This window comes from Oncorhynchus kisutch, linkage group LG18 (assembly GCF_002021735.2).
Source record: "Oncorhynchus kisutch isolate 150728-3 linkage group LG18, Okis_V2, whole genome shotgun sequence".
Lineage (NCBI taxonomy): Eukaryota > Metazoa > Chordata > Actinopteri > Salmoniformes > Salmonidae > Oncorhynchus > Oncorhynchus kisutch.
The window spans coordinates 19,698,545-19,726,007 of record NC_034191.2 but is presented as its reverse complement, the minus strand read 5'-3'; the positions used below and the strand labels follow the sequence as shown (position 1 = coordinate 19,726,007).

General features: G+C 44.4%; 1 protein-coding gene across 3 annotated transcripts; it reads left to right on the top strand.

Annotated features, from left to right (window-relative positions):
- Nucleotides 1–12,324: 12,324 nt before the first annotated feature.
- LOC109882818 (glia-derived nexin-like) lies at nucleotides 12,325–18,788 on the top strand. 3 transcript variants are annotated; one of them, XM_020474902.2, is made up of 9 exons: nucleotides 12,325–12,648; nucleotides 14,216–14,518; nucleotides 14,839–15,066; nucleotides 15,299–15,496; nucleotides 16,552–16,750; nucleotides 17,164–17,261; nucleotides 17,634–17,720; nucleotides 17,871–17,954; nucleotides 18,218–18,788. In XM_020474902.2, the coding sequence occupies exons 2-9, from the start codon at nucleotides 14,248–14,250 to the stop codon at nucleotides 18,253–18,255; spliced, it is 1,203 nt and encodes a 400-aa protein (XP_020330491.1). In that variant the 5' UTR covers nucleotides 12,325–12,648; nucleotides 14,216–14,247; the 3' UTR covers nucleotides 18,256–18,788. The 3 variants fall into 3 exon arrangements, with proteins under 3 accessions (XP_020330491.1, XP_020330492.1, XP_031651359.1); XM_020474903.2 differs by having other exon boundaries at nucleotides 12,343–12,548; XM_031795499.1 differs by having other exon boundaries at nucleotides 12,348–12,697.
- Nucleotides 18,789–27,463: the final 8,675 nt, after the last annotated feature.

Below are 27,463 nucleotides of genomic sequence, written 5' to 3'. Positions count from 1 at the left end.
TGTTAATGGGCCTCGGTGCGCATATGTAGATATTCCATTAGAAATCTGCCGTTTCCAGCTACAATAGTCATTTACAACATTAACAATGACTACACTGTATTTCTGATCAATTTGATGTTATTTTAATGGACAAAAAATGTACTTTTCTTTCAAAAACAAGGACATTTCTAAGTGACCCCAAACTTTTGAACGGTAGTGTATTTATAATTAAGAGGCACATTTTCTCTTCCTCTGCTCCTGACTGCATGTGCTGCCATAGAAATGGAATGAATAGAACGGGAATCCCCATTCAAGTCAATGATGGCATAATGGGTGGACTGCGGGGAGCAAAGCAGGAAGTAAATGCAGGAAGTGTACCTATCAATAAGTGCTGTGATTTGTTGATTCAACTCAACTGACATTATAGAAGTTACATTCCATTGTGTGATCCACAAAAGTTAACATCATTTGAATGAACATTTTACCATGGAAATGATTATTACAATACCAGGCAGCCATTGTGAGTGTACCCATGAGTTTACCTGGCAAATTGCCTGGGTTAGGGTGTAATATGAATAGAATGACAGTAAAAACCATTATGCTATGTATTTGCTGGGTAGTTAGCTGAAATTCAATGCGATTGTGTTCATTTTACACTTTGATGGCAATTTTTGATGGTAATTTTTGCTTCGGCACTGGTCAAATGAATTAGTTTATTTTCTAGCTGATGTCTAATGTCTATACTGTCATCAGCAGTGGCCCTCGGTCTCTGTAACACACAGCTCTCAGTCTCTCAGCTTATGTTCCAAACTGCAGATCCAGTCAGAGAAGGACCGGCGTATATCCAGGATGCCCTGGCAGACAACATTATGAACACAGTCCAATACGACAAAAACAATAGACTATTTGGAGGTAAGAGAGGTTTGTGAACAGTATCATTTCAGGGTATAAGGAGCCTGGTTGGCCTATGAGAGGAACTATTTTGAGTGAGGGTTAGGATAGTTTGGGGGTGAAATGGGACAGGTAGCTCAAAGCTGAAGCCCAAGGGAGGGAATAAAACCGCCATTGTTCCAATGTGAGAGGCCCAGGGTTGTGGCCTAGAAAATAGGCTCTCCTGCCAGTTCACTGGGCTTTCATGCACACCTATCCGAAACTGTGCACCCTCTCATAACAGAGTAGTGTCTCTTTCCATTAGGGGGGGGGGGGGGGGGCAGAGCTTAGAGATGGGCTATCTGACCATTTCCCCAGAGGTTTGTTGTGGTCACCATGGTGATTCACTCTGTGGGCTATTGCTGGTGGAGATGTGAGTGCGATTACCAATAAGGAACAAAAGAGTCTTCATGTTCAAACAGGCTCCAGTTTCCTTCCCTCAGAGCAGAGAGCTGCTTTAAAAGGGGTTTTGTTGTATGGTCCCCACAGAACAACACACTAATAGAGTGATTGGTAGGCTCCAGCGCCCAGAGGGATGGATAGGGCCTGGGGGTTCTGGTACCACTGAGGAATTTGAATAGGGATCAAAGCAGATTAAGGGGGGGGGGGGTAATCTAACCATTGAAGCCATGTGTGGCTCATAAAATAGGAAGGAAATTATGTAATCTTATGAAACAATGTTTATAAGGTTCCTCTTTTTCCATGTATTAACTTAATATAGCAGAGATACAAATATAGACTTCCTGTGTAGAACCCAGTTGTAGTAAATATGTAACTAACTAAAGAACTCCGGTTTACCTTAGCTGTTTAGCATACTTAGTAGAAATGTATAGCTCTGTATGATACCAGTGAAGGAGATACATAGCAGTAGTCAATGAGATTCTACAGATTCCACCCACAGTAAGTATCCATTATGTTCGTGTCATTGCTGCGTGTGTTGTACACCAGCTGCACCATTAAGACTGTGTGGGGTGATGTTCATTGGCTCTTTTGGAGAGCCGTACTACTGCTTCACTGCTTTTGTTAGCCTCAGAACCATGATCCACCTTCTTAAGCCCTGTTTTAAAGACCTCACCTACAACGCTTCTTGGTAAAATAGCCCTTACACAGCCTGGAGGTTTGTTGTGTCATTGTCCTGTTGAAAAACAAATGATAGTCCCACTAAGTGCAAACCCAATGGAATGGCATATCGCTTCAGAATGCTGGTTAAGTGTGCCTTGAATTCTAAATAAATCACAGACAGTGTCACAAGCAAAGCACCCCCACACCATCACATCTCCTCTTCCATACTTCACGGTGGCAACCACACATGCGGAGATCATCTGTTTACCTATTCTGCGTCTCACATAGACACAGCGGTTGGATCCAAAAATCTCAAAGTGGCACTCATCAGACCAAAGCACAGATTTCCACCGGTCTAATGTCCAGTGTTCGTGTTTATTGGCCAAAGCAAGTCTCTTATTATTATTGGTGTCCTTTAGTAGTGGTTTCTTTGCACCAATTTGACCATGAAGGCCTGATTCACGGAATCTCCTCTGAACAGTTGATGTTGACTGTCTGTTACTTGAACTCTGAAGCATTTATTTGTTCTACAATCTGAGGCTGGTAACTCTAATGAAGTTATCCACTGCAGCAGAGGTAACTCCGGGTTAACACCAGTCTCAACATCAACAGTGAAGAGGCGACTCCGGGATGCTGGCCTTCTAACCAGAGTTGCAAAGAAAAAGCCACATCTCAGACTGGCCAATAAAAAGAAAAGATTAAGATGGGCAAAAGAACACAGACACTGGACAGACGAAGATTGGAAAAAAGTGCTATGGACAGACTAATCTAAGTTTGAGGTGTTCGGATCACAAAGAAGAACATTCGTGAGACGCAGTAAAAATAAAAAGATGCTGGAGGAGTGCTTGACACCATCTGTCAAGCATGGTGGAGGCAATGTAATGGTCTGGGGGTGCTTTGGTGGTGGTAACGTGGGAGATTTGTACAGGGTAAAGGGATCTTGAAGAAGGAAGGCTAGCACTCCGTTTTGCAATGCCATGCCATACCTTGCGGGCGCCACTTAATTGGAGCCAATTTCCTCCTACATCAGGACAATGACCCAAAGCACAGCTCCAAACTATGCAATAACTATTTAGGGAAGAAGCAGTCAGCTGGTATTCTGTGTTAATGGAGTGGCCAGCACAGTCACCGGATCTCAACCCTATTGAGCTGTTGTGGGAGCAGCTTGACCGTATGGTACATAATAAGTGCACATCAACAGCCAGTAAAAAGGCTATCATTTGGAAATGGCTACAAAAAGACCCTCCCACAGTGACACAATGGATAGACATTGTAAAAGAAATACAACACATGATGGAGCGTATGACCTTTGCTTTAAGAACACAAGAGAGAGGTTAGGAATACTGGGGAAAATGGGTTTCGTACTTGAAAAAGGTCTAATTCAAAGATGTCAATGTAACTAATATGAAGGTATGACGTGCACTGTAACTGCCAGATCTTTTTTTGTTGTTCCTTTATTTTCCTTTGTGTTCCTACAATAAAAACAAAGTATAAAAAAAAGAAGTGCCCATCAAGCCAATCCAATTTGTGGGAGGTGCATCAGGAAGCATGGGGTGAAATCTCTTCAGATTACCTCAACAAATTGACAACTAGAATGCTGAAGGTCGGCAAGGATGTAACTGCTGCAAATGGAGGATTCTTTGACTAAAGCAAAGTTTAAAAGACTATTATTTCAAACCTTGTCAACATCTTGACTATATTTCCTGTTTGTTTTCATGAAAAACAAGGATATTTCTAACGGACCCTAAACTTTTGAACAGTAGTGTATAACAAGAAAATGACCACAGCTGTATAATAGTGATTGTGCTATGAGAATGTAATGACTATTGATTATATCAATGTGGTAACTGTCACGCCTTGGTCTTAGTGTTTTGTGTTTTCCTTATATATTTGGTCAGGCCAGGGTGTGACAGGGGTTTACGTGTTGTATTTCGTATTGGGGTTTGTAGTATTTGGGATCGCGGCTGATTAGGGGTGTTGTATAGGCTTGGCTGCCTGAGGCGGTTCTCAATCAGCTGTCAGGTGATTCTCGTTGCCTCTGATTGGGAACCGTATTTAGGTAGCTTGAGTTTCGCTTTGTCTTTCGTGGGTGATTGTTCCTGTCTCTGTGTTAGTTTGCACCAGATAAGGCTCAGTCACTTTGGATTTTCTTTTTTCATTGTTTTGGAAGAGAAGAGAACGAGCGCCATTCTCCTTGCGGAGATGGTGCTAAATACATCAACACGGTCGGTCCCTGGGATTGGGCTGGCCAACACGATTCGTTTTGCTTGGAAGGAAAAGGAGTTGGAGCCTTTAGGACGGGAAACTTTTGGAAGGATAATATTGATGGGGATTCTAAAGCTGACGGTGAAGGACGTGTTTTGTTTCCAAGGCAACTCGTTGGAGGGAGCATACGATGTGGCACTATATACAGAGGAGAAACACGATGATATCCTGAGAAGGGCAAGAGCAGTGGGAGGCGAGAGGCCGATGAGCCACTATGAAATAACAAGCCTGGCGAAGAATAACTTTAGGGTTGTAACTGTCAACATTTACAACCCATACGTTAAGGATGAAGAGGTGAGGGCCTTTCTGGGGAGATACATGGATAACGTCTCCTCAGCAAGGCACCTCAAAGACTCCCTTGGGTTTTGGAATGGGAGGAGAGGCTTCCAGGCCCTCCTCAGAGAGGACCCAAAGGGACATGGTGGCTACCTCCATCCTCCTGCTATGTTCTCCCTAGGGGCTGACAGGGGGACGTTGTTTTATACACGTCAGCCCCCATTTTGCAGGCGCTGTATGGCCTACGGCCACATATTCGCCTCGTGCAGCACAAGAAAATGCAGATTTTGTGGATCTGAGGAACACGGGGCGAAGGATTGTGACAAGCCTAAGGCGTGCCACGGGTGTGGCTCGTCAGCACACCTGTGGCGGGGGTGCCCGGCTCGTCAGAGGTCATATGCGTCTGCGGCTGGGGGGGGAGCAGGAGCGGGGGATGGGGGAAGAAGAGGGGGGGAAGGAAGCAAGCCTCATGACCAGAGTACAGGTCCAGAGGGGAAGGCCGCAAGGAAGGAGGAGGAGCAAGAAGCGGCGGATGGAAGAGAGAAGGAAACGGAAGGCACGGGAGTAGGAGAACCAGGAAAAGCGGCGGAAGAAGGCAACCGAGTGGAGGAGCATGAGAGAGAAGAAAGCGAGGGAGGAGTGTTGGAGAAGGAGACGGTGGAAGAGCAAGTGGACTGGGGGGAAAGTGCCCTGGTGGAAGAGATGAGGGGTATGGTGGAGGAGCTGGTGGGGGGGGAGGGTGGTATCTCTCCACTACCGCCATCACCAAAGAAGAGAATGAAGAGGAGGGTGCGATTGGCCGACAGTGAGAGGGAGGGGATGGCCAAGAGAGTGATGGGGGTGGGAGAAACCTCTGGGTTGCTGCTGGTTTCCCCAGGCCCTCAACTTCTGTTGGGTGGGGACACACCTAACAAGACTCAGGACTGGGTACAGGAGGAGGTGGGGAGTTTTTTGTTTGGGGACTCAGCCTCCCCGATTTTTTTCCAATCCAGCTGCAGCACTGGGGAGGGGGAGGATTGTGGGGGTAGACCCAGGGTGCAGGGCACCCCGGAGCCAAACACTATTCCTGCATCCTGGGTTGGTGAGATGGAGGAAGTGGGGTGGATGTCGGGAGTACGGATGGTGTTTTCACCGGTAGATATGGAGCAGGGGAGCATCGGGTGAGTCTCCTGTTTTTGTTTTTTTCTGTCTGGGTTTAGAATTTGAGTGTATTACATGTTTTTATTTGATTCTTTCATGGGGTCTAATTTTACTTTTGTTACTTTAAATGTAAGGGGTTTAAGGGATTTTGTTAAGAGGAGGGCGGTTTTTAGTTATTTGGAGGGTGTGGGGTTTGATTTTTGTTTTTTACAGGAGGTTCACCTGAGGGATGGAGGGGATGTTAGTAGGTTTAAGAGGGAGTGGGACAAGGGGGAGTCGGTTTGGGGTATTGGGGGGGTGCACTCATCGGGGGTAGGGATTTTGTGTGGGCACAGGGAGGTAAAAGTGGAGGATTCTTTTGTGGTAATGCAGGGGAGGGTTATAGGGGTGGATGTCACGATAAGGGATTGTAAATTTAGATTAGTGGTGGTGTATGGGCCACAGGTGGTGGCAGACAGGAGGGAGATGGTGGACTGTCTGACGCCCCTGTGTGTCACAAATAGGAAATTAGTGATAGGGGGGGATTTTAATACAGATTTAGGAATAGGGGGGGATAGCAGTGCAGGCGCCATTACCAGGCTAATGGCTTGCCATGGTCTGGTTGATGGTGGTCTGCACACTACTCCGAAAATGGCCGGTCCTACATGGCGCAACTCCAGGGGGGTTGAGCGGAGGCTCGACTATATTTTTGTACCCAGGTCTTTGGGTAAGTTGTCTGGGCGGCTGTTGCCTGTTTTCTTTTCGGATCACGACGGGGTGCTCCTGCAGGTGGGGTCTCCAGTCTGCCTCTTTGGTAGGGGGTACTGGAAGTTAGATCGGGATGTGCTGGAGGAGCAGGCTTTTGTTGACAGGTTTTATGATTTCTTTTGGAGGCTTGAAGGCCTCCGGTCCATGTGCGAGGGGGTGTTAGAGTGGTGGGAATTAGTTAAGGTGAGGATTAGGGCTTTTATAATAGGGTATTGCAAGAGGAAAAAAAGGGAGGAGAGGAGGGAGGTGGATCGTATCCAAAGGTTAATTGAACTCGAGTATGAGGCAGGCAACCTCGGCGGGTCGTTTGACTGGGAGAGATCCGCTACCCTAAAGGCGCAGCTCAGGGAGTTGCAGGAGCGGAAGGCTCGAGCTTTCCTGGAGCGTGCGCATAGTGGCTTTCTAGAACACAATGAGACTTGTTCCGCTATGTTCTTTAAGTCGGTTAGGGCCAGACAGAGTAGGAAGGTAATGCATGGCATTAGGGAAGAAAATGGTAGTATAGTTAGAGAACCAGAGGATATGGTCAGGGTGACAACTGATCATTTCCAAGGTTTATTTAAGGAAAGGGAAATAGATGTAGAGCAGGGAAATGTGTTTTTAGAACACTTGTCCAGGCGGTTGCCGGAGGACATTAGAGAAGTGATGGAGGCCCAGATTTCACTAGAAGAGGTTGAGAGCGCTCTTAGGAGGATGGGAAAAGGGAAGGTGCCTGGGATGGATGGGCTGCCGGCTGAGTTTTATCTCAAGTTTTGGGGTATACTTGGACCAGTGGTCCTCGAAGTCTTGAAGGCCATCCTTGAGACGGGGGTCCCGGGGGGATCAATGGCTGTTGGTGTGCTGTCACTTTTATATAAGAAGGGGGAAGTAACAGACCTTGGCAACTGGCGGCCATTGACCATGCTGTGCGTAGATTACAAGCTACTTGCAAAGGTTTTAGCAGACCGGTTGCGCACAGCCCTTCCCTACGTCGTTCATGAGGATCAGACGTGCGGGGTAGAGGGCCGCTCTATTAGATGGAACCTACAGTTAATCAGGGACTCCATCGCTTGGGTTGAAGATAGAGGACTGCCTTTAATGGGAGCAGCGCTAGATCAGGCGAAAGCCTTTGATCGCGTGAATAGATCCTTTTTATTCAGAGTGTTAGGTCGATTAGGATTTGGGGAGAAGTTCATAGGATGGATTCGTACATTATATGTCGGAGCGGGGTGCCGAGTTAGTGTAAATAGTCACTTGGGTGACGTTTTTGACCTCTCGTCTGGGGTCAGGCAGGGGTGCCCACTCTCGGCTCTCCTCTTCGTTCTGTACATGGAGCCTCTGGGGGCTGCCATTAGGGCAGACACAGGGGTGGAAGGCTTGTTGATCCCTGGAAGTGGTGGGCTGCGTGTTAAGATGACGCAGTACGCCGACGACACTTCCTTGCTGCTGTGCAAGGACTCGTGCCTGACAAGGTCCCTTGCCATCTTTGGGGATTTCACCCGAGCGTCGGGAGCGGTTCTGAACCATGCAAAGTCTTCCGTCAAGTTTTTCGGTAGATGGCGCGGTAGAACGGATGTGCCCGGGGGGTTATCTCTCTGTGAGGGGGCCCTGAGGATTCTCGGGGTCCATTTTGAGACCTCCGGCTCAGCGACGCTGAACTGGAACATGCGTATCGCAGTGGTACAGAGGAAGCTAGCAATGTGGAAGGCTAGGTATTTGTCTTTTATGGGCAAAGTCCTGGTCCTAAAGGTGGATGTGTTGCCGTCTCTTTTGTATTTGGCGTACATCTACCCATTGCCGGCTTGTCTGAGGAGGCCTCTAGTGAGGCTTGTGTTTCAGTTCATGTGGAGTGGCAGGTGCGAGTGGGTCGCCAGGGCGCGCATGATCTGTCCCATCGGGGAGGGAGGTAGGGGGGTACCACATTTCCCCCTCAAGCTGGACACAATTTTTGTTTCTTTCTTGTTAACGGAGCTTGCTCATCCAGTGATACACCCATCCGGTTACCTCCTGCGGGTGTTCTTCTCATATCAGGCGAGAAGCATAATGGTGTGGTCTAACACGGGTCCTCGGGCAGAACAGCTGCCGTGGCACTTTGGTCATGCGGCCAAGTGGCTGCGTGCGCACCCTGAGGTTGAAGTTGCCCGAGTAGGTTTAGATCACAGGCACCTGTACGAGGAGGCCAGAAAGGCAGGGAGTCCGGTGCCTGTAGTGGGCATCTCGGAAGTGGTCTGGGAGGGAGTGCAGACGCGGGGTCTGGACAACAGGCTCAAGGACCTGAATTGGTTGAGCCTCCATAGGTGCTTGCCGGTACGTTCCATCATGTACCGGTATAGTTTGGTGCAATCCCCCACCTGTCCAAGATCCTCTTGTGGCAGGGAGGAGACTGTGCGCCATGTCTTTTGGGACTGTGCCTTTGCCGGAGTAGTATGGTCTAGGGCACGGGTGTTGTTAGGTTTGGTAAGGGGGGATTTTGTATTGACGTGGGCCAGGTTAGAGAGAGGTGTAGGGAGAGCGAGAGGGACGGATAGGGACAGGTTTCTGCTCTGGCTTCTCATGAGTCTCTTTAAAAGGGGGCTGTGGGAAGCCAGGCAGAACATGGTGAAGACAGGGAGAGATTGGGGGGTGGAAGGGATAGTGAGGAGGGTGGAGGGAGATTTGAGGGGGAGGATGAAGAGGGAGGAGAGGAAGTGGGGGCAGCATGCTGCTCGGGAGAGGTGGAAGGGGGGTTTAGGGCTGGGTGTCATTTAGATTTGTAAGGGGATAGATTAGGGATGGGGAGATAGGGAAAGGTATTTTGTAGGGTGACGGGAGGGAAGATGCTCCCCTGAGGTTTTGTTTGGGGTTTATGTTTAGTTAAATTAGTTAAATTAAAATACCATTATTTGAGTATGTATGAAAATTATGAGTTGTAAAGAATGAATGGTATTGAAGATAATAAATTATTTTTTATAAAAATTAAAAATAAATAGGCTGTAATTAGGTTTCACGTTCCGTTTGTTGTTTTCTATTTATTATAGTTATTTCATGTATCGTCACTTTTCTTCATTAAAGACATGAGTAACCACCACGCTGCATTTCGGGCCGACTCTCTCTCAACAAACGAAGAACGCCGTTACAGTAACGGCTGTCGTGGGATGAAGGAGAAGAGGACCAAAATGTAGCATGGTAAGTGTCCATAATATATTTTAATAAAATGACACAAAACAAAAAGGAACAAGAGAAATACATGAAAACAGACAGTCCTGTGTGGAACAAACACTGACATAGAAAAATAATCACCCACAAAACAAACACAGGTGGGAAAAGGCTACCTAAGTATGATTCTCAATCAGAGACAACGAACGACACCTGCCTCTGATTGAGAACCATACCAGGCCAAACACATAAACACAACACAGAAAAAAAATAGACTACCCACCCTTACCAAACTAAAACAAAGACATAACAAAGGAACTAAGGTCAGAACGTGACAAATGTAATGTTGTCCCCTTGTACATGACAAATACAACTAAAATAACACTGAAAGTAAGATAAATCAGATAATGTGATTTGACTTGGATCTCATGGTACATTCTTTCAAAATAAAGTGTATTTCCCAATAATTCTGAATAGTTTTTTTTCCCAGATAGTCAGTACACTTCACAATGTCTGACTGTCAGATGCTCTCTCTCTTGGCACTATGTCAGAAGGAGAACTGATTGTGTCCACCATAAAGACCAGAAGATGACGTGTCAAACATTCTGTAAATACAGTCACTCTACAGCAGAAGGCCTGTGTTGTGGAAATGTCCTCTCTTTACCAAATCATGGGAGCAAACCACACACACAAGTCAGAGTTAGTTATAAAAGTCCAGCTTTAATCATATAAGCTCTATAGCATTTAGACTTTCAACACTTCAGTATCTCTAATGAAAAGTTGAGAGTCCCCACACAATGGCAAAATGGTATCCTTTATAGCAAAGATCACACATAGTCAGACAGCATAGACATAATTCATCGTTCAGCTTTGTCTCCTTCCCCAAACCCCAGAACCATAAACCAATCCTCCAAATCAACAGGCATATATCAAATTGTCATTTAGATACAACCCACTCTAAATACAAACTCCTGGACAAACTCACGGAGAGGAGAATGAGGCTATAGGTTAAGATTAGATTAACAACATTAGAGGGAGCATAGAATGATTCCAGACACTGCCACCCTCCTTTCTCCACTAGAAAAAGGTAGTGTTTACACATGACACTTTGACCTCTCCCCTCTCAGCCGCCCATGCAACTTAGTCTTGACATAGAACAGATAACTGCAACCTCGCCACAGTATTATACAAAAATACCATTCTGATGAGAATTAACTTACACACATTAGATGAATATAAAACATCTTACAAATGTTACCAACAAATTCTGAATCTTCCACGACACCTGTTACAGTATATCATCCTGACCATATTTTCCCTGGATAAGAATGTATGTGAATATGTAGTACTTAAGAGCTTGAGATCCAGTGATACTGCAAAATCCCTCCCTTCCTCCTGATCCTAACATAGCTGTTTTTCCCATGATGTCAAGCAAAGAGGCACTGAGTTTGAAGATAGGCCTTGAAATATATCCATAGGTACACCTCCAATTGACTCCAATGATGTCAATTAGCCTATGAGAAGCTTCTAAAGCCATGACGTAATTTTCTGGAATTTTCCAAGCTGTTTAAAGTCACAGTCAACTTAGTGTAAGTAATCTTCTGACCCACTGGAATTGTGATACACTGAATTATAAGTGAAATAATCTCTGTAGACAATTGTTGGAAAAATGACTTGTGTCATGCACGAAGTAGATGTCCTAACCGACTTGCCAAAACTATAGTTTGTTGGCAAGAAATACGTGGAGTGGTTGAAAAATGAGTTGTAATGTCTCCAACCTAAGTGTATGTAAACTTCTGACTTCAACTGTATGTATGGTTTTTCCCAAGTTTATACATTTGTTGGCAGACTTTTCTGAAATGGTGCATGCTGAAATTCAGTGTGAAACTTATGCAAGAGTTATAAATAAGGCCCCTGAAGTCTCCACCTAGGCAGAGGAGCAAAGGCTATGTCTCCGGGGTCTATTAAAGGGGAGGACAGAGAGGGCTCCAATATTTACTGTAGATATAGAGTAAGGGTCTATTAAAGGGGAAGGACAGAGATGGTTCTAATAACGCCTGTAGATATAACCAACAGTTGAGCATATGTTATCAGCATACATGACTGTGCAGTCTGCATGATCTGCTCTGCTTCTAGTTTCAGCAGCCTTTGAGCAGGACATGCCTCCCTCACCTGCTTTCATAACCTCATACTCCCCCTCCCCTTATTGAGCACACTGCCTCTTGATTACATGTACCTTCCCTCTTATTTAATCTCCTGTAACTCAATTCCCCATACATTCACTAACACTTAAAGAATCATGTGTTTTTATTATGGTGGAGGGGGTATAACTGAGCCAGGGTAGGGCCCCTCCTGTATGTGTGTTTGTGTGTGTGTGTTTGGGCAGCACACAGGTGAATAGAGGCACTGGGTGGTCCTTTTGTCCTGCCAACAGTTATCTGGGGGACCCATACAGGGGCCACGGGGGGAAATTGACTTACAATACAAGCTGTCTTCCAATGTCTCCATATTGAGTGGGGGAGAGGTGAAGTTTGAGTTGGCTACTTATAACTTTATGTTACAAACACGCTCTTCTGGGTCTGAAATGTCATTGCTGGGTGAGAACACACCACTCCCTTGGGTGTGCATTAACAAAAATGAGTAAAGGCAATTAAGCACATTTTTTAAATAGGGCACCCACCACCTATCACATACACAAAGCTAAATGAAATACATGAACCATTTTAAATCACAAATGGTGGCTAACAGTTATAAGAAAGTTATTTTTAACCGTTAAATAACAAGGACTTTTCGATGTTGCGCGACATGTTCTTTGTCACTTCCTGTTGACAGCAGGCTACTAATTTAGTAGTAGTATTAAACACTTGCAAGTTGTCACTTTCTGCGCTGTTTTTTTCCCGAATCGAGTTTCACTGTCGGGAGGGCGGAGTTCAACTCACCAAAACCCTCCATATTATAATCTAAGTGTCAGACAGAATCTTTACCTTTGGGACAAACATCGAAGGAGACCTTGTGCCTTGCTATTCACTCTTCTGGTAACTCTAGAGGCTGGTGTTGTACTTGTATTGAGTTACTAACCGGAGGCGTTGTATGCTCAAATAACGTTTTTGGACCGTTTAAATCCAAACTATTCAAGTAAGGATCTACTATCTCCACATGGAGACGCGGTATACACTTTAAAAATGTATGCAGGATATGGCAATGTAACTATGTTTCAGGCTAGCCTACGTATTATGTTCTTTGTATAGTTAGTGAGAGATGAGTGATGTGAGGCTACATTGTTGCCAGCCAGGATGGATTCAACTTCTAGTGCGACTCTTCAAAGTGGATGTATTCTAATTAGCTACTTTGTAAACAATGATCATTATTGGTCAACACTTGGGTCATATCCTCATTCTCTAGACTTCACGGTTACTGTACTGTTAGCAAAGCCTACATCCATTTCCATAACTGAAATACAGAATTATACTTGTTTTTTTGTTTCAGTCATGGATAGTGTTTCTCAAAGTAAATGTCAAGGTGATTTAGTAGGCTGCTTGTCATCTCATTTCTTTAATCAAATTTTCAGACTAGCATCCTTCATTTTTGTAACCAATTGTTTTGAATAGCCTACAGTAGGGCAGGATTTAGCCTACATTTTCCTAGCCAACACACACAGAGCTCTGAAGGAGTTTACAGTCTGTACATGTCTGAACTGGAGTTAGTTTAATTAACTTGTGGAGGAGAGGCAGGGGTGTGTTGTCACCACCCTTAAATTCCTCTGCTGCAGGAGGCTATGACTGAGTGTTGTTGATAGTTCCTGGTCAAGATTGGGCTTGGTGTTGGGTTATCTTGTCCTGTATCTGTCAGTAGCCTCCTTTTTTATTTTACTAACAGTTTGAGAATAAAGTAACTGTGAAGAGGATTAAAGATCCCAAGGAACATCAGAGAATTCCAAAGATTAGCATGGTACCTTAGTTGATCTACTGTAGGCCATTGTGCAGAGACAAACTCTTTACAATTGTTTTAATTATTTTTATTTAACCTATATTTAATTAGGCAAGTCAGTTAAGAACAAATTCTTATTTACAATGACAGTCTACCCTGGCCAAACCCTGACCCAGACAATGCTGGGCCAATTGTGCACCGCCCTATGGGATTTCCAATCACGGCCGGTTGTGATACAGCCGGGAATCAAACCAGGGACTGTAGTGACACCTCTAGCACTGAGATGTAGTGCCTTAGACCACTATTTTTTTTAGAATATAATTAACCCACCACATCTGTTTCTCATTCTGCACTGAGACAATGGCTGTCTGGGTTTTATTGCAAGCTGTTGCATAATTGAATTCATAAAGCCAGTATTTCCACAGAAAGGAGGCTAGAGCTAATGTGGTCTCCTAAAAATGTTATCTGACTTTATATGAGCTATAGAGAGACTGGCAATAAGGTGCCAATAACAGGATAAGTAGTGCACTACTTGGTGCTGGTCTTGGGGCCTGACAGTGTCTATTAGTCATGTTTAGACAGCATGACTAACACTTCACTTGACAATGGTGATACTGAAGCCAGTGCCATAGGGGCACAGGACCTTGTAGCTCCTGTCAAAACCATAAGGAAGAAGGACATGCTAGACTGCTCTCTGTTTGGATTGTGGTGAACAACAGTGAGTCATAATCCTACATGCAAATGACTTCCATTACTCTCTCTCCCCCTCTTCCAGGTGGGTCAATCAATCAGTGAGTGAGACCTGAGATGGGCCTCCCCTCGTTACTGTGCATGTGTGTGCTGGTGACCCTGGGTGGCCACCGGGGGGTGATCTCCCAGGCCCCCTCCACCCCATCCTATGGCGAACGTGGCTCCGACCTGGGTCTCCAGGTGTTCCAGCAGGTGGCCCGCTCCAGACCCCAGGAGAACGTGGTGCTCTCCCCCCATGGCGTGGCATCCATCCTGGGTATGCTGCTGCCAGGCGCCCACGGAGAGACCCGCAGGCAGCTCCTCACAGCACTCCGCTACAAGAAGAATGGTAAGACTCCCTTAATACTAGTCCTTTCATAGCCTCATCCAGTGTCTCTCATTAAAGGGATACTGTGAGATTCTGGAAATTAAGCCACTTTTCTACTTGCCCACAGTCCGATGAACTCATGGATACCATTTTTATGTCTCTGCGTGGTAGTTTTGTGAGCCAATGCTAACTAGTTTAACGCAATGACTGGAAGTCTACAGGTACACGAGCGTATGCTACTGTACCTGTTTACTTCCAGTCATACTCCTTCCCTGAGGAACGACACTGCTTTCAGAGAATCACAACATATCTCATTAAAATTCCCCAATTCTTCTTTCCAGGCCCTTATAAGATGTTGAAAAAGCTCCACAAGATGCTGACGGCCAAGTCCAACCAGGACATTGTGACTATCGCCAACGCTATGTTCTCCCAGCAGGGCTTCCCTATGGAGGAGGCTTTCATGTCCTCCAACAGGGCCAACTTCCAGTGTGAGAGCCGGACCTTGGATTTCATTGACACCCAGGCGGCTGCAGCCACAATCAACATCTGGGTCAACAACAAGACCAAAGGTGAGACTCCAACTGGATTCAAAGTTACTGTTGGACAGTCAATTAAAACATGACCGTAGATCTCTAATGGTATGTAATTAAGCTACATTCATGTAGAACCAGATTTGATTTAACTAGGTCTTGTGATGATTTTACATTAAATAGAAGTCACTAACTTGAAGGTTTATTTTGGTCAGTGTGTCACCGGTGTTGGAATGATACATTTTTCTGACTGTTGTGTTCTCATTTACAGGCCACATCCCCACTCTGGTCAAGGCAGACATGTTGGATGGCGCTTTGACCCGCCTGGTGGCCGTCAACGCCATCTACTTTAAAGGCCTGTGGAAGTCCCGCTTCCAGACAGAAAACACCAAGATGAGAACCTTCAACGCAGGAGACGGCAATTCATACAAGGTCCCCATGATGTCCCAGCTGTCGGTCTTCAAAATTGGTGAGTTCTGCTCTGAGCCCTAAGACACCACTCTGAACCCTTCTGTCCTGCTCACTGGGCTAATATTCTGTCCTGCTCACTGGGCTAATATTCTGACCTGCTCACTGGGCTAATATTCTGACCTGCTCACTGGGCTAATATTCTGACCTGCTCACTGGGCTAATATTCTGACCTGCTCACTGGGCTAATATTCTGACCTGCTCACTGGGCTAATATTCTGACCTGCTCACTGGGCTAATATTCTGTCCTGCTCACTGGGCTAATATTCTGACCTGTGTGTGAAATGATATACTGTCTGCTGTAGACCACATAATTCCATCTTGACTGTAGTTTAGCCATTTATGTGACGTGAGTTTGTCATGTCGGCCTAAGAGTAGTCGAGTTGGGTATTTATCAATGCCTTATAGTTTTAGCACAGAATAGCTACTCTGGACGGTCTAGGATTATTTCCCTGACGTGCCTAGTTAATTTCTGAGAATAAATTGGGAAAACCTCTTGAATAAAATTACTGCAGTAAATAATAATAATGGAATAATTTCCATCCTCTATTTACAGAGAAAATGTTACAGAACAACACATTAGGCAAGTATACTTCTCAGACATAAATGACAGATTAAGTCACTTTTGATATTTGTGAATAATGGGAAACATTGTTGCTTTATGACAACATGTGGAGTTCAGCACAACATGTGGAGTTCAGCTTTGATGACTTGTTTTATGGCTGTTTCACAGTATGACTGTATATAGTCCTGTCAATGATTGTGTTGTTGGATCGGTATCACTGTGGTTTTGGCATCTTTGTCTTGCCACATCCCACCACAGATTTTTCTGGGAACCAACAAACTCCATCCTTCTCATTATGCAACTAAAGCCAAACTAGACTAGAAAACAAACATATTAATGTCACTATAGATGAGAGATATAGTATTTATTCACAAGATGACTATCCTCAAAGGTGTTGATTTAATGTCAGAATTTCAGGTGGACCATGAATACAGTAACACTTCTTAGCCTACGGTATGGATACCCCTCACCCCTGACCCCTCATCTCCTAGGTCTGGCCAGCACACCCCAAGGGCTGAATTATAAGGTCATCGAACTACCGTATCACGGCAACAGCATAAGCATGCTGATCGCCCTGCCATCTGAGGAGGACACGCCCCTAGGTGATGTCATCGCTCACATCAGCACAGCCACGGTACAGAGCTGGACCAAGCTGTTGCACCAGAGGAAGGTCCGCCTGCTGCTGCCCAAGTAAGACCCAAACACAACCCACTCACTGGTTCAAAAACCCTTACCCAGAATCCTGTACAGGAGGGTGCAATGTGCTAAACACATTGCAGGTAAAAAATATATTGTATAGAGCTGACGTTATTGCCCACTACATGACAGAGAAGCGTGTCTGTAATGTTGCATCCCAATGACCAGGTAACTTCCAGGTATTGTTGCAGGGACAGGTCAAAGACAAGACACACCCACTCCTAGCTCTTTTATTGGCAGGAAGCACTTCCTGTCACCTGCTAACACTCATCAATTTTCACACATAAATGACTAACTCCTAGGTACAACATTGTGCAATCTTTCTATTTGTTATGTGTATGAAAAGTCTTCACTAATTGTTGAAGGAAAGGCTCTGTGTGTGTGTGTGTGTGTGTGTGTGTGTGTAGGTTTACTGCTGAGGCTGAAGTGGACCTGCAAGCCTCCCTCTCAGCCCTGGGGATAACAATCCTATTTGATGAGGGCAAAGCTGACTTCAGACACCTCAGTGAGTGGCACTGGGATCATAAATCAAATATCACATAGAACTGTAATGTCTTCTTTCTGACAGTGTATCAATCATTGGTCTGTCTGACTTGACACAACAATGACTGGAGCTAATATATGAAAGGATTGTGGACTGTTTACTGCAGTGAGATCTCCAAATAGCCATGATTCATGACTAACTGTCCGGTGTGAAGTGCCGATAAAGCATAAGATGTTCTTTACTACTAACATCTTCTGCAGGCTTCCTTAAATTATGGATCAGAATTAGTGTGCATAATAATTGGGTTGTCCTTTACCGCCACCTAGTGGGACATTGTTTTTAATCAATGGAACTTTACAGCACTAATATTTTGTCATCCAACTTTTCCCTTAGGTACAGAGCCTGTGTATATATCTAAAGCTCTACAGAAGGCCAAGATCGAGATCAATGAGGATGGAACTAAAGCAGCAGCTGTTACGAGTGAGTGGTTGTTGGTTTGTTTCTGTTTGTATTTAGTTTAGTGTGTGTGAATTGGATTTAGATTCTGTGTGGATATTCTCTCTGAATATTAGAGATCAGGCAGGTTGAAGACGTAAGTGTTTTCATTTGTATTTCAAATTTTTTCTCCAGCTGCCATCTTAATGGCCAGGTCTTCTCCACCTTGGATCATCGTAGACCGACCCTTCCTCTTCCTCATTCGGCACAACCCAACAGGTACAGCATGCTGTCTCTCTGTCAATCTCTCATTTTTCTATTACTTTTAGAATATACTCTAATGGCTTCAAAAGACTGGCATCCTCTTTGGCAAAGATCACTAGTTGTTGTGTAATTGACATTACATAAATCGGGACGCATGTCAGGTCAAATTCTGATCTCTGGTCATATTCTGTCTTTGTTTTTCTTTCTTACTGATATGTTGACTATGTTCAATTTCTTCTATTTTCTGTAGAATTACTTGTTGTTTCCTTGGTCCTCAGGTACAATCCTCTTCATCGGCCAGGTCAATCAGCCTTGAGCCTTTCCTGCCTGCAGATATCCCTTTCACTGGAATGTGACTTCCGAGCTTCAAAACAATACATATTTAATATACACAGCACACACTTCCTTGCTCACATGCAAGCACACCTATACCACACTTGCACACAAACAACATACACACTGTCATACTCAAAGACTTGTATTTGTGGACATATTATGATGCTATTTCTTTTAAATGTTTGCATTTGATTTTACTTTTATTATGGTCCATAATATAGTGTTCTGCCAATGAGACATTTCCATTGTGTTTAATTATCCTTTCTAGATTATTTGCTACCTTTTTTTAAATGACCCTGAATGTCAAATGTGTATATTATTATGGAGTACATTTCAGTTTGAATTCATGTTATTGGTGATTTTGCATGTTCAATTTAAGATTGGAAAGTTACACTCCAAGTCACTGACTTTAATTTAGCCACTCAAACCCATGTTTTGATAGGCATTAAACTCTGTTTGTTTCCAATACTTTTTATTTTTTAAATAAACATCCTTTCTGTTGTCTCAATCAAATATACAAAACTATATTTTTACTTTCTATAAAGTAAATTCATATTATGTAAAGGGTACCTTCTATTATTGAAAAGTACCTTTGATGTGCATTCGACTGGGAGATTCTCATTTGCGAAAAAGACAGTATTCTCCTCGACTCCTTCATCCCCTCTCCTCCGTGACCTGGAAACGACTCAAGTGATCTAGTGGTTGAGGAGAGTGTCAATTAATTAGCAGGCGAATGGAGGAGCATCCTCGCCTCATTCTGCCAATGAAGCACAAGAGTCATGTGAACTAAAGTTTTGTGAGCATGGACAGGATAGAGATAGGCAGACTAGTAAATTGAGATAAGATGGGTATTGAAGAAAGGCCATCTTTGTGTGTGTTCCCGAAAGCAGTATAGCGGACGAAGGCACGGCATGAGCATGGTGAACAGATAGACGTGATTATGGACAGCGAGGGAGAAGATGTTGAAGTACAAAATGTATCCTTCTGTCTCTGATGGCTCAGAAATTGAACCTGACCGAGTGAGAATTAATTACCTGTGGTGGCAGGTGTGGTGAAGACCTCTGAGTCCGAGCCTTACCGGGGTGGCGTTGAGGTGGATGAAATAAAAAATTCCCTGTGTCTGTGACGCCCACAGTTTGGTGTGACCCAGACCCGGTGTTGAAACTGAGAAGACATTGTCCTTTTGAGATTTGAAGCAGCCTTTACCTGATAAAGTCATGTTAGCATATGTCAGTTATCCCGAGAGCATTTGTGCCGAACCCACTAAGGTGTTTCAGATGCCAAGCTTATGGTCATGTTGAAACAGTGTGTAGGAGGGAGATTCCAAGATGTGAGAAGTGTGTATGAGGGCATGGGACAAAGGAATGTGCAGTATCTGTGGAAAAACTTTGTCAATTGTGGGGGTGCCCATGTTGCTGGGGATCAGAAGTGCCTGGTGCGAGAGACAGGTTGAGGTTGCCAGGGTCAGAGTAGAACAGAAGGTGTTGTATGCTGAGGCAGTGAAGAAAGAAGAGGATGATGGGTCAAGGGTGAGCAGTAGGCCTAGGCTGATACATAGTGATACAAATTTGTGCTTCAGTAAGGTTGGCATCTGAGCATTCATTACCATGGTTATCAACTGTACCGCAGAAATGGAAGGTAAATCATATAAAATATGTTGTGGTGGCAGTTGCAGAGAAGAACTTGGGTGTACAAGTTTTTACTGCAGAAGAGTTACAAGGTGTGTTGAACGAAAGAGTCCCGTCCTTTCAAGCCATTGGCTTGGTGTAGGATCAGTTAGGGTCAAAGTAGTGGAACGGGGTGGTGATTTTTATTTGATTAAATAGTGGTCTACAGATGGAGGGTTAGTTGGTATGAAATAGTGGTATAGAGGTGGAGGGTTAGTTGGTGGTGTTTAATAGGGGTATAGAGGTGGAGGGTTAGTTGGTGGTGTTTAATAGTGGTATAGAGGTGGAGTCGTTAGTTGGTGGTGTTTAATAGTGGTATAGAGGTGGAGGGTTAGTTGGTGGTGTTTAATAGTGGTATAGAGGTGGAGGGTTAGTTGGTGGTGTTTAATAGTGGTATAGAGGGGGAGGGTTAGTTGGTGTTTAATAGTGGTATAGAGGTGGAGGGTTAGTTGGTGGTATGTAATAGTGGTATAGAGGTGGAGGGTTAGTTGGTGGTGTTTAATAGTGGTATAGAGGTGGAGGGTTAGTTGGTGGTGATTAATAGCGGTATAGAGGTGGACGGTTAGTTGGTGGTGTTTAATAGTGGTATAGAGGTGGAGGGTTAGTTGGTGGTGTTTAATAGTGGTATAGAGGGGGAGGGTTAGTTGGTGGTGTTTAATAGTGGTATAGAGGTGGACGGTTAGTTGGTGGTGTTTAATAGAGGTATAGAGGTGGAGGGTTAGTTGGTGGTGTTTAATAGTGGTATAGAGGTGTAGTCGTTAGTTTGTGGTGTTTAATAGTGGTATAGAGGTGGAGGGTTAGTTGGTGGTGTTTAATAGTGGTATAGAGGTGGAGTCGTTAGTTGGTGGTGTTTAATAGTGGTATAGAGGTGGAGGGTTAGTTGGTGGTGTTTAATAGTGGTATAGAGGTGGAGTCGTTAGTTGGTGGTGTTTAATAGTGGTATAGAGGTGGAGGGTTAGTTGGTGGTGTTTAATAGTGGTATAGAGGTGGAGTCATTAGTTGGTGGTGTTTAATAGTGGTATAGAGGGGGAGTGCTAGTTGGTGGTGTTTAATAGTGGTATAGAGGGGGAGCGCTAGTTGGTGGTGTTTAATAGTGGTATAGAGGTGGAGGGTTAGTTGGTGGTGTTTAATAGCGGTATAGAGGTGGAGGGTTAGTTGGTGGTGTTTAATAGCGGTATAGAGGTGGAGGGTTAGTTGGTGGTGTTTAATAGCGGTATAGATGTGGAGGGTTAGTTGGTGGTGTTTAATAGTGGTATAGAGGTGGAGTCGTTAGTTGGTGGTGTTTAATATTGGTATAGAGATGGAGTCGTTAGTTGGTGGTGTTTAATAGTGGTATAGAGGGGGAGCGCTAGTTGGTGGTGTTTAATAGTGGTATAGAGGTGGAGGGTTAGTTGGTGGTGTTTAATAGTGGTATAGAGGTGGAGTCGTTAGTTTGATGTTTAATAGCGGTATAGAGGTGGAGGGTTAGTTGGTGGTGTTTAATAGCGGTCTAGAGGTGGAGGGTTAGTTGGTGGTGTTTAATAGTGGTATAGAGGTGGAGGGTTAGTTGGTGGTGTTTAATAGGGGTATAGAGGTGGAGGGTTAGTTGGTGGTGTTTAATAGTGGTATATAGGTGGAGGGTTAGTTGGTGGTGTTTAATAGTGGTATAGAGGTGGAGGGTTAGTTGGTGTTTAATAGGGGTATAGATGTGGAGGGTTAGTTGGTGGTGTTTAATAGTGGTATAGATGTGGAGGGTTAGTTGGTGGTGTTTAATAGTGGTATAGAGGGGGAGGGTTAGTTGGTGGTGTTTAATAGGGGTTTAGAGGTGGAGGGTTAGTTGGTGGTGTTTAATAGTGGTATAGAGGTGGAGTCGTTAGTTGGTGGTGTTTAATAGTGGTATAGAGGTGGAGGGTTAGTTGGTGGTGTTTAATAGTGGAATAGAGGTGGAGTCGTTAGTTGGTGGTGTTTAATAGTGGTATAGAGGTGGAGGGTTAGTTGGTGGTGTTTAATAGTGGTATAGAGGTGGAGTCGTTAGTTGGTGGTGTTTAATAGTGGTATAGAGGTGGAGGGTTAGTTGGTGGTGTTTAATAGTGGTATAGAGGTGGAGTCGTTAGTTGGTGTTGTTTAATAGTGGTATAGAGGGGGACGGTTAGTTGGTGGTTTTAATAGCGGTATAGAGGTGGAGTCGTTAGTTGGTGGTGTTTAATAGAGGTATAGAGGTGGAGGGTTAGTTGGTGGTGTTTAATAGTGGTATAGAGGTGGAGTCGTTAGTTGGTGTTGTTTAATAGTGGTATAGAGGGGGACGGTTAGTTGGTGGTATGTAATAGCGGTATAGAGGTGGAGGGTTAGTTGGTGGTGTTTAATAGTGGTATAGAGGTGGAGGGTTAGTTGGTGGTGTTTAATAGGGGTATAGAGGTGGAGGGTTAGTTGGTGGTGTTTAATAGGGGTATAGAGGTGGAGGGTTAGTTGCTGGTGTTTAATAGTGGTATAGAGGTGGAGGGTTAGTTGGTGGTGTTTAATAGGGGTATAGAGGTGGAGGGTTAGTTGGTGGTGTTTAATAGGGGTATAGAGGTGGAGGGTTAGTTGCTGGTGTTTAATAGTGGTATAGAGGTGGAGGGTTAGTTGGTGGTGTTTAATAGAGGTATAGAGGTGGAGGGTTAGTTGGTGGTATGTAATAGCGGTATAGAGGTGGAGGGTTAGTTGGTGGTGTTTAATAGGGGTATAGAGGTGGAGGGTTAGTTGGTGGTGTTTAATAGAGGTATAGAGGTGGAGGGTTAGTTGGTGGTATGTAATAGCGGTATAGAGGTGGAGGGTTAGTTGGTGGTGTTTAATAGGGGTATAGAGGTGGAGGGTTAGTTGCTGGTGTTTAATAGTGGTATAGAGGTGGAGGGTTAGTTGGTGGTGTTTAATAGCGGTATAGAGGGGAGGGTTAGTTGGTGTTTAATAGGGGTATAGATGTGGAGGGTTAGTTGGTGGTGTTTAATAGTGGTATAGATGTGGAGGGTTAGTTGGTGGTGTTTAATAGTGGTATAGAGGGGGAGGGTTAGTTGGTGGTGTTTAATAGGGGTATAGAGGTGGAGGGTTAGTTGGTGGTGTTTAATAGTGGTATAGAGGTGGAGTCGTTAGTTGGTGGTGTTTAATAGTGGTATAGAGGTGGAGGGTTAGTTGGTGGTGTTTAATAGTGGTATAGAGGTGGAGTTGTTAGTTGGTGGTGTTTAATAGTGGTATAGAGATGGAGGGTTAGTTGGTGGTGTTTAATAGTGGTATAGAGGTGGAGTCATTAGTTGGTGGTGTTTAATAGTGGTATAGAGGTGGAGGGTTAGTTGGTGGTGTTTAATAGTGGTATAGAGGTGGAGTCGTTAGTTGGTGTTGTTTAATAGTGGTATAGAGGGGGACGGTTAGTTGGTGGTATGTAATAGCGGTATAGAGGTGGAGGGTTAGTTGGTGGTGTTTAATAGTGGTATAGAGGTGGAGGGTTAGTTGGTGGTGTTTAATAGGGGTATAGAGGTGGAGGGTTAGTTGGTGGTGTTTAATAGGGGTATAGAGGTGGAGGGTTAGTTGCTGGTGTTTAATAGTGGTATAGAGGTGGAGGGTTAGTTGGTGGTGTTTAATAGGGGTATAGAGGTGGAGGGTTAGTTGGTGGTGTTTAATAGGGGTATAGAGGTGGAGGGTTAGTTGCTGGTGTTTAATAGTGGTATAGAGGTGGAGGGTTAGTTGGTGGTGTTTAATAGAGGTATAGAGGTGGAGGGTTAGTTGGTGGTATGTAATAGCGGTATAGAGGTGGAGGGTTAGTTGGTGGTGTTTAATAGGGGTATAGAGGTGGAGGGTTAGTTGGTGGTGTTTAATAGAGGTATAGAGGTGGAGGGTTAGTTGGTGGTATGTAATAGCGGTATAGAGGTGGAGGGTTAGTTGGTGGTGTTTAATAGGGGTATAGAGGTGGAGGGTTAGTTGCTGGTGTTTAATAGTGGTATAGAGGTGGAGGGTTAGTTGGTGGTGTTTAATAGCGGTATAGAGGGGAGGGTTAGTTGGTGTTTAATAGTGGTATATAGGTGGAGGGTTAGTTGGTGGTGTTTAATAGTGGTATAGAGGTGGAGGGTTAGTTGGTGGTGTTTAATAGCGGTATAGATGTGGAGGGTTAGTTGGTGGTGTTTAATAGGGGTATAGAGGTGGAGGGTTAGTTGGTGGTGTTTAATAGGGGTATAGAGGTGGAGGGTTAGTTGGTGGTGTTTAATAGTGGTATAGAGGGGGAGGGTTAGTTGGTGGTGTTTAATAGTGGTATAGAGGTGGAGGGTTAGTTGGTTTATTAATAGGGGTATAGATGTGGAGGGTTAGTTGGTGGTGTTTAATAGAGGTATAGATGTGGAGGTTTAGTTGGTGTTTAATAGTGGTATAGAGTTGGAGGGTTAGTTGGTGGTATGTAATAGCGGTATAGAGGTGGAGGGTTAGTTGGTGGTGTTTAATAGGGGTATAGAGGTGGAGGGTTAGTTGGTGGTGTTTAATAGAGGTATAGAGGTGGAGGGTTAGTTGGTGGTATGTAATAGCGGTATAGAGGTGGAGGGTTAGTTGGTGGTGTTTAATAGGGGTATAGAGGTGGAGTGTTAGTTGCTGGTGTTTAATAGTGGTGTAGAGGTGGAGGGTTAGTTGGTGGTGTTTAATAGCGGTATAGAGGGGAGGGTTAGTTGGTGTTTAATAGTGGTATAGATGTGGAGGGTTAGTTGGTGGTGTTCAATAGGGGTATAGAGGTGGAGGGTTAGTTGGTGGTGTTTAATAGCGGTATAGATGTGGAGGGTTAGTTGGTGGTGTTCAATAGGGGTATAGAGGTGGAGGGTTAGTTGGTGGTGTTTAATAGTGGTATAGAGGGCGAGGGTTAGTTGGTGGTATGTAATAGCGGTATAGAGGTGGAGGGTTAGTTGGTGGTGTTTAATAGGGGTATAGAGGTAGAGGGTCAGTTGGTGGTGTTTAATAGGGGTATGGAGGTGGAGGGTTAGTTGGTGGTGTTTAATAGTGGTATAGAGGTGGAGGGTTTGTTGGTGGTATTTAGTATTTTATTTAAAATAAAATAAAAATCACCTTTATTTAACCAGGTAGGCTAGTTGAGAACAAGTTCTCATTTGCAACTGCGACCTGGCCAAGATAAAGCGTAGCAATTTCAAATCAAATCAAATGTATTTATATAGCCCTTCGTACATCAGCTGATATCTCAAAGTGCTGTACAGAAACCCAGCCTAAAACCCCAAACAGCAAGCAATGCAGGTGTAGAAGCACGGTGGCTAGGAAAAACTCCCTAGAAAGGCCAAAACCTAGGAAGAAACCTAGAGAGGAACTAGGCTATGTGGGGTGGCCAGTCCTCTTCTGGCTGTGCCGGGTGGAGATTATAACAGAACATGGCCAAGATGTTCAAATGTTCATAAATGACCAGCATGGTCCAATAATAATAAGGCAGAACAGTTGAAACTGGAGCAGCAGCATGGCCAGGTGGACTGGGAACAGCAAGGAGTCATCATGTCAGGTAGTCCTGAGGCATGGTCCCCTCTGAGAGAGAGAAAGAAAGAGAGAATTAGAGAGAGCACACTTAAATTCACACAGGACACCGAATAGGACAGGAGAAGTACTCCAGATATAACAAACTGACCCTAGCCCCCCGACACAAACTACTGCAGCATAAATACTGTAGGCTGAGACAGGAGGGGTCAGGAGACACTGGCCCCATCCGAGGACACCCCCGGACAGGGCCAAACAGGAAGGGTATAACCCCACCCACTTTGCCAAAGCACAGCCCCCACACCACTAGAGGGATATCTTCAACCACCAACTTACCATCCTGAGACAAGGCTGAGTATAGCCCACAAAGATCTCTGCCACGGCACAACCCAAGGGGGGGGGGCGCCAACCCAGACAGGATGATCACATCAGTGACTCAACCCACTCAGGTGACGCACCCCTCCCAGGGACAGCAATTTGACACATACAACAACACAGAGTTACACATGGAATAAACAAAACATACAGTCAATAATACAGTAGAACAAAATAAAACAAAAAAAGTCTATATACAGTGAGTGCAAATGAGGTAAGTTAAGGAAATAAATAGGCCAGGGTGGCGAAGTAATTACAATATAGCAATTAAACACTGGAATGGTAGATCGGCAGAAGATGAATGTGCAGGTAGAGATACTGGGGTGCAAAGGAGCAAAATAAATAAATAAATAGCAGTATGGGGAGGAGGTAGGTAGATAGATGGGCTGTTTACAGATAGGCTAAGTACAGGTGCAGTGATCTATAAAATGCTCTGACAGCTGGTGCTTAAAGCTAGTGAGGGAGATGTGAGTCTCCAGCTTCAGAGATTTTTGCAATTCGTTCCAGTCATGGGCAGCAGAGAACTGGAAGGCAAGACGACCAAAGGAGGAATTGGCTTTGGGGGTGATCAGTGAGATATACCTGCTGGAGCGCGTGCTACGAGTAGGTGCTGCTATGGTGACCAGTGAGCTGAGATAAGGCGGGTCTTTACCTAGCAGAGACTTGTAGATAACCTGTAGCCAGTGGGTTTGGCGACGAGTATGAAGCGAGGGCCAATCAACGAGAGCATACAGGTCGCAATGGTGGGTAGTGTATGGGGCTTTGGTGACAAAACGGATGGCACTGTGATAGACTGCATCCAGTTTGTTGAGTAGAGTGTTGGAGGCTATTTTATAGATGACATCACCGAAGTCGAGGATCGGTAGGATGGTCAGTTTTACGAGGGTATGTTTGGCAGCATGAGTGAAGGATGCTTTGTTGCGATATAGGAAGCTGATTCTAGATTTAATTTGGGATTGGAGATGCTTAATGGTTCATTGCTGGTGCAATTGTTATCCTTTCCCCCCTTTATTTTTGTATCACAAAATGTAACATGATCGACCAAGCACATTAGGTGGCAGTATGCACAAACAAAATGTGCAAATGCCATAATACCAAAGAAGAAGAGGAAGCTCAAGAGTATCCTGTTGAGTCCTTCTCAGAAGAGTTTTGAAATCTACCACACCTCCTTCGAATCAGCTGTGGTTTACTCGGAGAAGAAAAACATGCACATATTTAATAACGATGTGTTACTTTTAATTGTATCTATAAAATGTCTAGCACAACTATCTAAATGTCTTTTTACCTTGTTACAGATTTAATTTGGGATTCCACCCTTGTAAACACAGTTTGCGTGATGGGAGAGAAGTGAATAAAGAGTAATTTCATACAAGCTTATTTGTTTCCACATTTCCTCTCCTCGGTTACCTTTGACCCTTTTCAAAAGATGTTGAGGAGAGGACGGATGAGTTGGCAAACCAGTTGAGATTCTCCCTAAGTGTGACCACATAACAGTGACAGCAGCAAAGAGTTGTGCGCCCTAGTAGACAAGGCATTGGCTTTGGATGGACAGTTGAAAAACAATTCAATTTCCAAAATCCTGTTTTTGCTTTGTCATTATTGGGTATTCTGTGTAGATTGATGATTTAAAAAAAGATTTAATCAATTTTAGAATAAGGGTGCTATGTAACAACATGTGGAAAAAGT